This window comes from Pyrenophora tritici-repentis, chromosome 5 (assembly GCF_003171515.1).
Source record: "Pyrenophora tritici-repentis strain M4 chromosome 5, whole genome shotgun sequence".
In the NCBI taxonomy this organism is placed as follows: Eukaryota; Fungi; Ascomycota; class Dothideomycetes; order Pleosporales; family Pleosporaceae; genus Pyrenophora; species Pyrenophora tritici-repentis.
In genome coordinates this window covers 2,400,406-2,414,778 of record NC_089394.1, presented here as the reverse complement: position 1 = coordinate 2,414,778, position 14,373 = coordinate 2,400,406, and the positions used below count along the sequence as shown (strand labels likewise).

General features: G+C 51.1%; 5 protein-coding genes across 5 annotated transcripts; all 5 read right to left on the bottom strand.

Annotated features, from left to right (window-relative positions):
• Positions 1-510: 510 nt before the first annotated feature.
• PtrM4_109070 (Ehrlichia-rpt multi-domain protein) lies at positions 511-3,846 on the bottom strand (the record flags this gene model as incomplete). The annotated part of the gene is made up of 3 exons (XM_066107818.1): positions 511-2,444; positions 2,492-3,760; positions 3,819-3,846. The coding sequence occupies 3 exons, from the start codon at positions 3,844-3,846 to the stop codon at positions 511-513; spliced, it is 3,231 nt and encodes a 1,076-aa protein (XP_065962267.1).
• Positions 3,847-5,959: 2,113 nt separating this feature from the next.
• Positions 5,960-6,412, bottom strand: PtrM4_109060 (uncharacterized protein; the record flags this gene model as incomplete). The annotated part of the gene is made up of 1 exon (XM_001935849.2): positions 5,960-6,412. One exon carries the CDS (start codon positions 6,410-6,412, stop codon positions 5,960-5,962), a length of 453 nt encoding a protein of 150 aa, XP_001935884.1.
• A 1,706-nt stretch (positions 6,413-8,118) lies between these two features.
• PtrM4_109050 (TT-ORF1 domain containing protein) lies at positions 8,119-8,742 on the bottom strand (the record flags this gene model as incomplete). Its single annotated transcript, XM_001935850.1, has 2 exons — positions 8,119-8,448; positions 8,590-8,742. 2 exons carry the CDS (start codon positions 8,740-8,742, stop codon positions 8,119-8,121), a joined length of 483 nt encoding a protein of 160 aa, XP_001935885.1.
• A 1,845-nt stretch (positions 8,743-10,587) lies between these two features.
• PtrM4_109040 (aminomethyltransferase related to GcvT) lies at positions 10,588-11,874 on the bottom strand (the record flags this gene model as incomplete). Its single annotated transcript, XM_001935852.2, has 1 exon — positions 10,588-11,874. The coding sequence occupies one exon, from the start codon at positions 11,872-11,874 to the stop codon at positions 10,588-10,590; it is 1,287 nt and encodes a 428-aa protein (XP_001935887.2).
• A 327-nt stretch (positions 11,875-12,201) lies between these two features.
• On the bottom strand, positions 12,202-14,098 carry PtrM4_109030 (integral membrane protein (Ptm1); the record flags this gene model as incomplete). The annotated part of the gene is made up of 5 exons (XM_066107817.1): positions 12,202-12,263; positions 12,336-12,567; positions 12,621-13,703; positions 13,767-13,967; positions 14,021-14,098. 5 exons carry the CDS (start codon positions 14,096-14,098, stop codon positions 12,202-12,204), a joined length of 1,656 nt encoding a protein of 551 aa, XP_065962266.1.
• Positions 14,099-14,373: the final 275 nt, after the last annotated feature.

Below are 14,373 nucleotides of genomic sequence, written 5' to 3'. Positions count from 1 at the left end.
ATTTACAGGGGTATTAGAGACAATTTTGCTTATGAAAATGTCTATTACCAGCCCAGCCGAGGCAAACGATATGAAGAGAGAGGAAGAAAAAAGGAGAGCGAGAGATCGACAGCGAGAGTTATTGGGGATATCGAAAGATACGCCAACATGGTTCAACTGAACAAGCGTGCAAAGCAGCAGCAGCACGAAACTTCGAACCAGCAGAACGACAAGGCTTAGAAGTCGAATATAACAAAGCAGAAGCTGGAGGGGATCAGAAGATAAAAAAGCCCAGCTACGAAAAGAAGGGGAAAACAACAAACATCCCAAGATTTCATCCCACATAATGACATCCCACACGATATCCCAGAAGACGCCAGTTCAAGGTTGTCCCATCAACGAGGAAATAAAAAGAGCACAAAAGGTCCCTAGGGGTATACGAACAATAGAAACAGGAAAAAAGCAATGCTCGAACGAAACCACCAACCAATAGTATAAAAGCCGTATTCGCAACTGCAACCGGTACTCTTATCAAAACCTCCCTGCGGTCAAGTTACCATTCGCACTACGCGTACTGGCTTTACTCGCGCCGCTCCCCGCCCTCCTCATTGATTTTTCCATTAGCCCGTTGAGCAACCGGTCCAGCTCACCGCTCAAGCCTTGCATAGTTTTCGTTTCCTCGGCGAGGTAGTCCTTCATCCAAGGGTGGTCGGGACCCACGGGTACGACGCCGGTGGTATCGTTGATGACAACCAACATGTCCCGAATTTCGCTGCCGTCGTCCAGGTAGGCGCGAAGGGAGGCGTCAGACCATGCGGGTAGCATTGTACTTTCGGAGGAGACGGGTGGTGAGGGTTCGCGATCCTTTGAGGGCATGGGCGCGGGTCCGGAAGGTGGGGGGCCGGGTGGATTCATGGTAGTATGTGTAGTTGAAGGGGTTTCAGAGTAAAATTTGGAAATTGTTGTGTCCTCTGGGATGGTTTTCATAGGGCTGTCGTCGGGTGTTGGCGTTGATATTGGCGAGCTTGTCTCTTGGCTGGAGCTATCGGTCGACAGACCGGGAACATGGTGAACGTCCGACTCTTTGTCTCTATCCGTTGTATTCTCTTTCTGCGATGGTTGCGCATCTGCTGCAGAGACATGGACTGGCGATTCTGAAAGGCGCCCGGGTTTTTCGGATGCCTCGGTCTTGGCCGGCTTACTCTGAGCGTCAGGATCCGCAAAAGGATCGCTGCTCTCATCCGAGTCGAAGTCATCGAGCTGCATACGCTGCTTTGCCTTGTGTACTTTTTCCCGCTTGACTTCCCCTTCTTGTTGGGGCTTCATCATGTTCGTAAACGGATTCCTCGAAGCCCCAGCATTGGATGCTGGACTAGATACTGCCGACTGCTCTTCTACGGATGGTTTGACTGTGTCACCCTGCTCTGGTGATACCAGACGCACAGACGATGTGGTTTGTTGGGCAGCAGGCTGGTTGTCATCCGGCTGAATTTCCGACTCTGCAGTCATCTCGGTCGGGCTTTCGGTCTTCAAGATACCCTTGGTCTTTTGTGGAGAATCGTCCCGGCTACGCTGATTCTTGTGCAGCTTGCCCTTACTTGATTGCCTGGCGGGCGCCGATGCCGTAGTTGTCGTCTGCTCAGCCGATGGCCGCTCCAAGGACTCATCCGATGGTTTCGACTGTGGCGAGCTACGATCAGCCTCATCTGGCTTCTCAATGTCATCATCTATGGAACCCTGCGCACCCTTGCCCTTCTTGTCCTTGCGCTTGAAGAGCCCACTGAGCATTCCCGACTTCTTCTCTTTCTTCCTCTTATCATCTTTGACTTTATCTGCAAATCCATTCTTCTCCAAACTCTCAAGACTGGCCCCGCGCTCGCGATTGCCTCCCGCTGCTGGATTCGAGTCGTCGCGGAGGATATTAGGGGTGAGTGTGATTTTGCGTGTTTCGGTATTTTCGTCCTTAAAGAACGAGTCTGTGTTTCGAACCGTACCATTACGTGATACTTTGGGATCCAATGGCCGGTCAACCGCATCTTCACTTCCTCTTTGTTGGTCTTCTCCTCGTTTGGCAGAGTCTTCGCTTGAGCTTCGTACATCGCCATCGATTTGGCCGTTGGCATCCTTCTTTCCGCCGTTAACCTTGAGCGGTTGTACCTGTAGGTCGCCTTCCTGGGCAGCTTCGTCGTTTTGTGCGGCTGCTTGCTGTTGCTTGGGCTCCGGGCCACCAAAAAGCTCGCCTTCACCCTCATCCGATGAATAGTCGTAGTCTGAAGCTTCGACATATGTAGGCGGTGCGAACTGTACTGTCTTCGCATTCCTCCGTCGCATAGCCTTCTTAAGTGGGTTCTTGGATTTCTCTGCTGTATCGCCGAGCATCGTCGCTGAAAGATCGATGTTTCTGTGCTTGTTGAGACGCGCTAGCCGTTCTGTGGGCGTTTCGATGTGTTCTGCGGGCAGGTAACCTACAAATTTGGTTAGCGAGGCTCAAAAATAGACCACAGATACTCACCAATGCTATTGTCCTTGACGACTCGTACCAGCCACCAGTAGCTGTTACTGTCATCAAGTAATACCATCGTGTCGCCTTTTGTTGCGTTTGCTTGACCCTCGACGGTCGCGACAAAAGTGTGTAGGGCGTAGACGAATTCGAAGTCGATATCCTCTGTTTCTCGTAAGCATTCGCCTCCCCAACCTGAGTCGATAAATCTGGAGTCTTCAGAAAAGGAAACGTCATCGGGTGCATCATCGTTGTCTTGGTCTAGGTCTTCGTCCCAGGAATCGGCGTCAGTGTCGGTAGTCCAACCATCTTCTTCGTCTTCGAAGCATGCTGCCTTTGGTGAAGAGGTATCATTCGCTCTTCGAGAGGGGCTCGAGATGGGCTCCAGAAACGGATCGTCCGATTTGTCCAGTAAGGTACGGCTGATCGGTCTCAACACACTCCTCAAGTGCTCCTCATCAAGTTCAGAGAGTATGGACGCTTGCGAGTCCTCTCTCATCGCCTGTATGCGGCGTTCGACCACCCTCAAATGTGCAGTCCTTGGGCTCACACCCACTGTGATATCCACATTCGCGTTGTCCGGTCCATCGGTGGTCCTTGTCCAGGTATACTCACCACGATGATGCTCCGTTGACTCTATGTACTTTGCTGGCGTGAATCGAAATGGGATGGGAATCGACGTTGGCCGATTCTTGGGCAAGGGGGATGTCTCGCACGCTGGGACGCTGAGTGGTCTTCGAGCGTATGCGACAGAAATAGGGAAATGAAGGGGTGTGTTCGTGAAGGGGGAAGAAGAAGAAGCGACTGTTATCGGCGAAGACTGCGGAGTCAAGGACTCTTGTCTTGCCGGCCAGAAGGCAGGGTAGGAAGGTAAGGGATACCCACCATCGTCTATCGAGGGCGAGCTCGATATTTTGTCCATCATGTCATCGTCCATGTCCTCCTCATCGGCGTCCTGCATGTCCGCATCGTCACTGTCGCCAGAAGTACCCCCGTTTAGCTTGACAGCCTGATCATCTTGACCGGCGCCCCTCTGACCATTGGAATTGTTCACAACCGTGCGCTCGTCATCGGAGCCGGGGTCGTCTTGCAGCGTCGTGCCAGCATCGCTCCAGGCGTCGTGCAGACGCGCCTCTTCGGAATGGCGCTCTTCCTCTACATGTCGAATAGCGGCCTGTTGATGAGGCGCGGCTGGGCCTATTCCAAGAGGTGCCGGGTGCTGTGGCTGCTGAGAATGGTCCTGGGCGGTGGGCGACGTCTTGTCCTGTAGATCGATCGTGTCTATCCTCCCCAATTAGCCAGTGCACGCCAAATCGCGCCTTTTTGCCCATGTGCGTACCTGCTCTGATTATATGAGGTCGCGTCATCCTAGCTCATCCCCCTCCGCACTTTCACCGTCTGTCGTTCTTCGGTCGTCAAACAATGGCCAAGCAGGTTTGCGCAATCGATGGCCAGTTCAAGTCGTAGGGATGCGGTAAGCGTGAGACGTGTTGCTGCGGTGATGAAATAAAGATGGAGAATCGCGCGTGTCGTCCAGCGGAGGATTACAGGCGTCGCATGCGTTATCTGGTCGTTTGTCGACGAAGGAGCGGCTGAGGCACCGGCGGCGGTGCGGAGGTCGGGCGCGGGTCTATGGGGGAACATGCGAGTCACGGTGATGTGGCCGAGACGGGCAAGACGGACAAGTGAATAGCAATGCGCGTGTACGTCGGGGCGGGGTCACGTCGTGGATGAGATGTCGTCTGGGAGCCAGGCAGGAGTTTGAATTATTTTGGGGGTCCTCCTTGGTCGCTCTTTCCCCGAACGCCATGCCCCTGCCCCATTCTGAAACACCTTACATTACACCAGATTGGTGCATCTCTAGCTTCAGCGCTAGCCTGTTCCTGGCCTTCATCATGTCGAAAAGGAGATGCGGCTCGGTCCTTTTATAAGACCGCTCTTGCAACCACCCCTACAAGCACTCCTTCACCTGCTTGCATTGCGCATCGGCTGTGGTGATGTTCATAGTCATCTTCAGGTGGGGCTTCGGCTCATCCGCAAGCGTTGAAACACAAACTTGGAACATCACCAAACGTCATCGAATTCGGTAGCCTGCGACACCAACAACAGGTTGCGTGGCAAAGACTGTCTCATGCGGCGCCTATCCCTGAGATCTGCCTGTCAACCTGCCACCACGTGCTTGTTCTGCCCCCCTGGGCCTCAAACAAACAAGGTCCGCCACAACCACTCGTTCTTTTGTTACATTGAAACGTGACATGTCCCTCACTCCGCTACCTCCCGGCCTCTTCCGTCCCGCATCTCCGACTTTCACACCGCGCGAATATGGTACACTTCAGACATGCTTAGTACACATTAGTCGGCCTCAACCAAACTTTGCTTTTCTACCTTGTTTGTCACATAATTCATCATCGGGCATGTTTAGTGAAGGTCCAGACTGCGCTACTAGCATCACAATTTGACAACAAAGCGCACACATCACGTCTACCCGTAGCATATCCACGGATACCCCTGCAGCCTCTGTAGCTCCTGCGCTCATTTGGTAATAACCCTAGCATCTGGAATTTGAACATAATACTACATGTCGGATTTTCTAACAGCTAACACAACACTCACTTACAAAACTTACATTACATCGTCTTCATCCTCTTCATGTGTCAAATCGTCCTTCCGTGTCAAATCGTGTGAACCTTCCCATCGACCTACAGAACCTCCTCAGGTAATTATTCTGTTTCTATCTTGCCCGATCGTATTTCAAAATGAACACCAATTGTCATTATTCTTCCGCACATTTATACATTGAGTCGCTGTCTGCCATGCATTCCACACGTAAGGCCCCAGTTGCTCTGCCTTCCTTCTATCGATTGTTTTCTGCGATCCAAGTGCCCAATGTTGACTTCTTCAGTATTCGGGGCCATATTCATGATCATCAACTTCTGAAGCAGTGCTTACCGTTCCTGCGCCACCTAATAGAGCTATTTGATTGAGTAAATAATATTATGGGAAAAATCTGGGCATCAAGTAGCTATCAAGGTACTGACGCAGACTTGTGACTGCCAAATATTCTCCAGGTTGATGAAATCCAAAAATCTATATTGCAAATACTAGCTTGTTCAGAAACCGGTTTAACCATTCCAGCAGGTGGCTACGCTATAATCGTTCACGCTGCTCAAAATACGTCGACCCATCCCAAGCGCAAATACATGCGTTCACAAACTCAGCTACTGTGATATCTTTTTTATGAAGTTGATGTAAATACCATCCTCCGACCAGGCTATCCTCGACATCCCGATGTCCCTTAAAACGAAATTCCTGATGCCCTGCTAACTGCTTGGAATAAAAATACTGATTTGCGTACGTTGATCCTACCACAGTGTACTTTCCATCTTCAGATGGTCTGAGTATCAACCCCGTCACGACTCCCTTGACTCTTTCATAATTGTCTTCAAGATACCAATCACCCACTCTTGTATCAAACGGTGCTCATAATTGATCGCTTGAATGATTATCCTTGCGGCCTATCGTGAGCGTCGTATAATGACCTCGCGCATGTATCCACAACCCATACTTTTTTGGCGATGCTTCAACGTTGTCAATCTGCAAACTACCCCTGTAATCGAATTTTGAACTGCGATACGCATAAGTTCTGCGGGTCGAAGCAGGGAGACTCGGGATAAGGTTGGAACGCGCTGCGATGACGTGCTGAAGAGAATCGACTGCCAACGTAACATGAAAAATTTCGATCAATTTCTCAGGCCAACAAGATTCTAGTGGGTTTAGTTCCAAGATGACATTGAGAGCATCGAGTTCAACCTCGAAATTGTCCTTGTTGTAATCAGGTGTGGGCTTTTGTCCGTCTTTCCAGTCCATGAGGTTCAAAACACCATACAAGCGATCTCGCGGATCGGCACACTGGAATCTATCAATATCTGTCATGATATCTTGATGCCACAGTCTTTCTGCTTTGTACGCAAATCTTAAGCAGCGCATCTGCGGAAGCTCCCCTTCCTGTGTACTTCTAAGGAAGCAGTACATATCTAGAAACACGCGGTTGGGTTTTCTCAGTAGTCTTCGATAGCTAACCCGTATTCCTCTCAATCTGTCTAGCACAAAACTGAGCACGGCCAGAGTTTTCCCTTCCTGCACCGTGTCTCCACAATTATACGACACTTTTTTTGGTCAAATATAGCTCTTGCAGTATCCATACTCGCTGAAAGTAGGCTCGATTTACGAAGGACCTGAAGGAGCTGTACAACCTCTCATAGTCTGAGGTAATTATGAGGCAGCGTGATCCAACCCATATTTTTACTGAATACCGCTTGTGCAACCATGATGCGGAAGAACAATAATATATCCGATCGAAATATTCAGCGATAGAATTGGATAGAAAACGGTGTTTTCGAAGTACTTGAAACAGGTATTCGCTGTCGTCTGCATGCGGCCCAACACAAGCGAAAACATGATTAGCTCCTGAGTAGATCTGGCCCATGATGCCAACCTGGTGATTCTTCTCTTGCGTCGTTTGGGCAATACAGATAGCATCTACCCAATAGTACTTGTTGGGCTTTGCCGTGAAAGCTTGTTGGAGGACATATTCGCAGTTTCGTCGAACCACCAGCAGCTTGCCGTTGATCGTGATCTCAGTCTCGTTGGTGGGGTCGCCCCAGGTATATGATATCGCATAGTATGGCGGTGCGTCATCGATGGGCCATGCAGATATTTCGCATTCAACATGCTGTCCGAATTTGCCGCGAGTGATCGTAGTAGACGGAAGTATGTTGTCGAGTCGGGAAGTGGCTCGTGTTCGAAAGTGGGGAGTGGGGGTCGTCCGCTGGTCATCGTGGAGCTAGTAGGAGTCTACCACGGCAAGCGCGACGTCAAGGTTTTGGTGTTTATGTCTTTGATTCAGCAAATGTCAATCCTTGGAAGATCTTTGGTACGGTGCATCGCGAAGAGAGCTTGTTGACGGAGATGAGCAATGGGGGCGAGAAATATAGGAGGCTGGAGTTCTGCCTGCGATGAGGCTGAACCGCCACATTTCCTGCACCATGCAAGCCGGTTAGCCAACAATGGCGATCAACATGTCTGGAGATGGCCAGGAGAGTTACACAAAAATGTAGCGCAGTTCATTATCGCAGATGCTAACTTTCGGCGCGGACACGTCATTCTCACAAAGGGAAGCACAAGGCAGACACCCCCAACGCGCGACTGAGGACCAAGCAAGCTTGCCTCCCATGCTGCGGTAGGTACTCAGCACTTTCCGTACATCACCACTCTTCAATAAGTCTTCAACCTCACGACATACGTCATCTCTGATGAGAGAACTACTACCTAGCCCTAGTTTACACAGGTGACTTCTACAGTTCGGCGCACTGGCCCGTGATATCGATATCGAATCTACAAAGATACAGTTTACAATTCTTTTTATCTAGATGCATAAAATGGTATTGGATCTTCTTATTCCAATTGCACGTCTACTTTATGTCCGTATGTCCATCGAACTCAGACAGCCCATTCGATGGACATACCTCCAAGTTTCTCCTATGCTCAAAATTATCAAGATACAAACAACAGTAGCCAGTTATCAAGACACCAAAATCTGTGCCATGAACAAAAAACAGAACTCCTACTGCAGACACTTATTACCGAAAAGGCGTCTCCCGGCCCTTGGTGATGTCCCCTATCGTCGCCATAAACCCCTGCAGAAAGGCAGACGATCCACTGGCCTCTGTTGCCTGCTCCGGATCTGACTGGGGCTGCGGTTGCGTCTTCTGGCCCGCCTGCGCTCTTCGCTTCACAGTCCACTTTTTCAGCAGCTTAGGCTTCAGCAGCTGCCATTCCTTCTCCCCCGCCAACTTCTTCGCTTTCCACCACTCGGCCTCCAGCCGCTTCGCCTCGGCGAACTGCTGCCCAGAATCCCGTCGCAGCGTCTTCTCCTGAGCTTTGCGCAAAGCGATTGCTTTCTCTATAGCCTGCTCGCGAGTTTTGCCAGAACGGCGAAGGCGCCCCAACTACAAAGCCTTGCGGCGGAGGAACTCAGGAGAAGGCATCTGGGCCTGGTCATCCGCAACACGGATGAGCCAGACTCCGGGTCTCTCCCGAGAGACCCGTACGTGTGGGGGTGTGGTCTTGACCCAAGCGGAGGGGTTGAGGAGCTCATGGTCGTTGACCAGGATCGTGTCTTGGACCAGGTTAAGTGAAATCATGTGGCTGTATATGACTGCACAATGCGCCTGCACATGGCGCGAGAGGTCCTGGTTTGCCATGGGTCTATAGTGCCATGCGGTGAAATCATGGGGCTGCAGGCGCCTTGGACTACATCATACGGGTTAGTGTAATGGCTGATGACGAATTGATAGAATACAAGATGGGATTAATAGTTGATAGCGGATATATTGCAGTGCAGTATTATTCTAGCAATCGCCCCGATCTTTAATCAGCAAACTCGAAGACAACGAGAGGCATAATGATAGAACAAGACAATATTAAGGTATTATAGGAAGCAAGAACAATAAAAACTGCCAGGATCAAACTTTGAGAACACAAACATGGACAGCCGATCAAACCCATACCAGCCTACCAACCTACCCAGTACCCCCACCCTTCTTCATAGCATCAAGTCTCCTCCTCTGCTTCTCCCTCTCCCCCACATCGATATTGATATTAAAATGCTGTTTCCTGACACTTTCATAAAACTCCCCCGCCGTAACGCCCTCCATCGGCACCTCCCACTTACCCGTAACCTGCGTTTCCAGCTCCCCAGACCTGATAACAACCGGTTCATGCGCACGTAACACAAAAACAATGGAGTATCTGTATCTCGCCTCCCACTCTGCCACCTCCGCGTTTCTTGATGTAGGTCGAGAACCAGACGCATCCCCATACGAAACAACCCGATGCCCCCCAGCCTTAAAACTCCCATTACTAAAACTCTCCGCCTGCCTCCCTAATAACAGCGTCGCCCCTTTCCTGCCCGCCCTCTCAACTTCCCTCTCTACATCGAACCAGGCCGCACCGTCCCAAACCTCCAAACCAGGAACGTCTCCTACCACCACGCTCAACAGTCCCAGATCTGCGTGCGGCTCAGCAACAACCTTGGCCTTCCACCCTTCATACCGAAACAACCGTAACATCGTCGCCGTCTTGCCCTCCTCTCCATCAGGCATACTCGCGCACGGCCCAACAAAGCGTCTCAAGCCCTCGTCTTCACTAGCTGGCAAACCGAGCGCCGTGGACATCCTACCCAGGGTGCTGGAGCAGTGAGTGCCGATGAGATCCCAGTACCTTTTCGCGGGCCCGCGTAGGATTGAGGGACAGTAGACTAGGGTGCGGAGGGTTATGAATTCTTTTTCGCCGGGGACTTGGGACCAGCCTTCTTCTGTGCCGAGCTTGTGCGCCCATTCAGCTTTTTGGCTGGCGGGTTGCGCGAAGAAGGCTTGGCTGGCTATGAAGAGATCGCGATAGGCGGTTTGCAGGGGGTGCGGTCCAGGTGATTGAGAGTCGGGGAAGGTGAGGGTTGTCCAACCGAGGGTTGAGAGGGTTTGTTGGTGCTGGGGGAGGATCAGAGGGAGTGGTGATGGGATGAGGGGTGGTCGTGTGTCTTGTGATCTTTCTGGCTGTGGCTGTGTTGGTCTTTTCTTTGAGCGAAACTTGGAGATGATGTTTGAGATGGAGAAGTGGTGGTCAGATGACTTTGGAGGTAGTGTGGTGGCCATGGTGGCGAGATATGCGATTGATCGGATTAGAAGAGATTGAAGATACCTAGGGATCTGGAAAAAAGGGAAAGGGAAGGCGTAGGAATGTTGGTGTGCGAATACAGGGAATATAGACCCTGCGATTGCCAGGTGACGTTCAATGGATACAAAGTAAAGCTAAGCCACAATTACACAGCCCCACCCGGTGAGCCCATTAGTAGTCGCACCTAGGTGACATAAAATACTTTACACCCTAGTATACAAAACTCATTGTAGGCGCCAAACATACCTGTTAGGAATGAAATATAGGGGTTTGCCCACATTGTCGCTTTTAAGTATTCTACGTCACCTAGGTGCACGTCTTCAACGACAAACACTACATCTCCAAGATGACTGACTATACAATGTACTATCATACTACAAACCCCTCAGCCCATACTTGTCCCACAACTCCTTCTCCCGCTCCAAAAACCAATCATGCAACACCGGCTGGACCTCAACAACATCTCTATCATGGGTATAACATGCGAAGCGCATCTCCGGCGTCCTCGCATGCACGCTCCCATCAATCACCATACTGGTCATCTGCTCCAACCGACACAACGCCAGCCCCACATCCCCAACATTTGCAATAAACTTGCCTCGAGCACGACCCCTCTTGAGTCCAATTTGTGTATCATCAATCGTCTTGATTTCACTGCCGGATTCTACAATTATCTTCTCTACTGGCTCAGCAAGGGGGTGAAGTTGAAGAGTAATGGGCAAGACGCGCTTGCGCACGACACCAGTGTGTTTAGTACGAATGGTGAGTTCTTGACCAACGTAGCATCCTTTTTTGAAGTCTATGCCGTGCCAGAGGTCAAAGTTGTATTCCATGGGTAGCGCATCCTCTCTGGGTATCTCGTCTGGCCCTTCAGCTATGCCGTACCTGTAGCGCTCGATCTGGTACTCGGTAACGCTCAGCGGCTCCGTACCTGGAACTAGTGCCTTTACGTCTGCGTATGCGAGGTAGCGGTGGAAGTTTGGTGCTCGTGGGTCCTGCATATCCACCATTGTATCGTTGGCGTTGACGCGCGCGTCTGCCGCAGAACCCCAAGCTGCCCATACACACACTTCGTCCCCGCTTATATCCTCTATTTCCACTTTGCTGCGTAGTTTGTGTCGCTTTAGGTGCTTTTTCAGTTCCTCGGCTTCGCGCTCATCCACTTCGATGTAGCAGGTCCACTGTTTCTCCTCCGCCAAAAGCTCTGGCCATACCCATACGAAGACGTCCCACAAGACCCTGCCCTGCGCATTGAGAAAAGCCGCATAGAACGGCTTCGGTTGATTGAGGTCGACGTTGTTGGTTATGAGACCTTGGAGGAACTTGGCCGCGTCGGGACCAGATAGAGATATCAGGCGGCGGTGCGGGAGTGGTGCAAAGCCCGAGGTAACGGGTAGGGGTGCTGGACCTGTCGTCGAATACTCGCGTGTTCTAGGAAATCGATAGAGAGAGCCATTCTTGGCTGGGTGGGTGTCGACCCGCTTGCGAAGGTGTTGTTGCGACGTAGGCCGGTGAATAATTTGGCGATTCGACGATGACGCACTGCTAAAAGTTTGATGTGTGACGATAGCTGGAGTACGGAAGGACCGTAAACGCGTCCGGCATGTTCCGCATATGTATTTCGGAGTGCGCAAAGGCGCGCTGAATGGAAGCGCTGCCATTGTGTTGGTTGCTTGTAGGCAAGATCACAAAATGCGGCGAGAGCTCTGACGGCATGTTCGATATACCTACCTCGGCGATTACGGGGTTAAGAAAATGCACTTCACAGCGCCATCGAAAATCACACTAGCACGTAAACGCAACATGCATATCAAGACGACATATTATTTTGAAAAAAACGCCAGATATGCCTAGCCTCCAGGCAATACAAAGATAAGACGCTAGTTACCCTACGCGAGAAAACTGGATCGCTCAACATCAAACGCCAAGAGCGCGACAGAGCAGCAGCTCTCAGAAAAGCGAAAATATCATGCTCTCGAGCTCAACACTTATTCGTCCTTCTTGCCCGTTAATCGCGATCGCTCGTTAGTTCCTTTGGGGCTCGACGGCCCTGACTCGTCTTCGTCTGAATCATCCTCCTCGTCGTCATCTTCTTCTTCGTCGTCGTCGCTATCTTCACTACTCCACTTATCATCCTCGCCCACAGCAAAGATGGTATCGCCATCTAAGCTCTCCCTGGGTGGCACAATAGGCTTCTGTGCTTGTGGCGCAGGCAATGGCGATGCATCGCGCGCATTGATGTTATTCGACCTCTGCCCAGGGTCGTATGAGGGAGGCTGGTCCGCACCACGTTCCTCTTCGTCCAGCGATTCCCTCAGCGAAGCAATCTCAAACCCCTCGTCATCCTGTGCAATCTAGGAATTTGTCAGTATACTGTAGGAAATGTAGGTGTTTTGTATGAACATACCTCGTCACTCATTGCAAACCTCCGGTTGTTAGCCGTCGGTCGCCACATGTACGCAACAAAGCAGACGTCTGCCAGATACACCAAGTTCAGCCACCCATCAAGCACAAACCATCGTGTCTGCCAGTGGGTCGGTGCAAAGTCCGGAGTCGATGCGCCGGCAAAGGTAAAGCTGTTGATGAAGAAGAAGCCGAAGATGACGATGATGCTGGTCAAAATACACCACCATAATCTCTTATACATGGTGGCTTTGACGTGCTGCTTGCGCTCCATGAGGTCTTTCATGGTGAGGTTCAGCGAGTTCAGCGTCCAGATATAAAATGCTGTCAGAGTAGCAGAGAGCGGTAGAATAACCAGCAACACAAGAGGACCGGCGTCGTCGGGTCGAACAGTGAGCGATGCGACAGCGTAGATGACGCCAAAGACAAAATGCGCTACAGCGAGCCAGCGGACGACCGTCATAGTCTTGCCAAGGGAAGGCTTGACAACACCATAGCCCATGCACACAATCAGGAGCAGGAAGAACGAGAACGAGTTTCGGAAAGCGTTCAGCACAGCAACGACAATCATAAGTGCCTTTGCGCCGACGTTGTTGCCATGGCGATTCTGGTAATCGTAGTAACCCCAGGTCATCATCATCTCCAAGACCAAAAACACCAGAATGGCCGTGATGTAGTTCTGAACAGCCAGGATATCGTGCCTATTCTGGAAGTAGAGGAAGCCCCAGAAGGCCAATACTACAAAGTAGACAATTGTAATACCGCCGTAAAACGGAAGTTTGGCGATCTGGGCCGCTTGCAATTCGCCGTATGCATTGCGGAAGGTTACGATGGCTTCGTATTGCAGACGCTTGTCTTCCGCGGCCACGGCCACACAGTAGTATCCTGTCTTGATTGACATTTTCTTGTCTCCATTTGCGACTGGGTAATTGATGGGCTTGGGGTCGTTGAGGTTGATTGCGGCGGTTCGAATGTGCATTTGCGAGACGTTGTCAGCATCTTGGGCGAGTACCCATTCACCCTTGTGTTCCTTGGTGCAGAGGTTCAACTTGATAGATTCGTCGTCACAGATGTAATGTCGGTTTTCCTGTTCGAAACAATGTCAGCCTGACTCCCAGATCGTGTGCCTAGCAGAAGGGTGTACACCAACATCGTTCACGGGCAAGTCTGACGGCGCTCCAAGCAGCAACGTGTCTTTCCATTCCCACACCACGACGCTCACCGTCGGGTCTTGAATGCCGGCGTTCTTTTCAGGGTCTTTTATAAACTTGACAAGTATAAAGGGTTCGACCTTGCCTCCCCACGACTTCTTACTGTACATGCCCGAGCATTTCTGGCGTTCATCTTGGTTCTGCTGACGTATTAGCAAAAGTCGAACGTCCAAAGAATGTGAATTGGTCATACCAACGTGACATCTATCGCCGCGACTGCTGTTATGGTGGTCAACAGCAGCAGAGCGATGTTGCGCAGCCGTGCCTTCATCTTGCGAGATGTGAGGCCAGCTGGCGGAGCTGACGGCTGATGGTTTGGGGCGCTTTCAGCCAAAGGTATGCGCTTCGAGTCGAGTTGGCGACTGATATTCTCCTTTTCACTCCGCGGTTCAAATACGGAGCATGGATGCAGTTAGTGGTGTTGGTAGTGCACTATGTTTGGATTGCGCGTTCGTAACCTCCAGATCCGTCTTCGCGGCAGCTCACAATCTTAGCGCGGCCCATCTCAAAGTGTGGCGCAGTCCCGTTCCCCCCAACGGGGCTGGC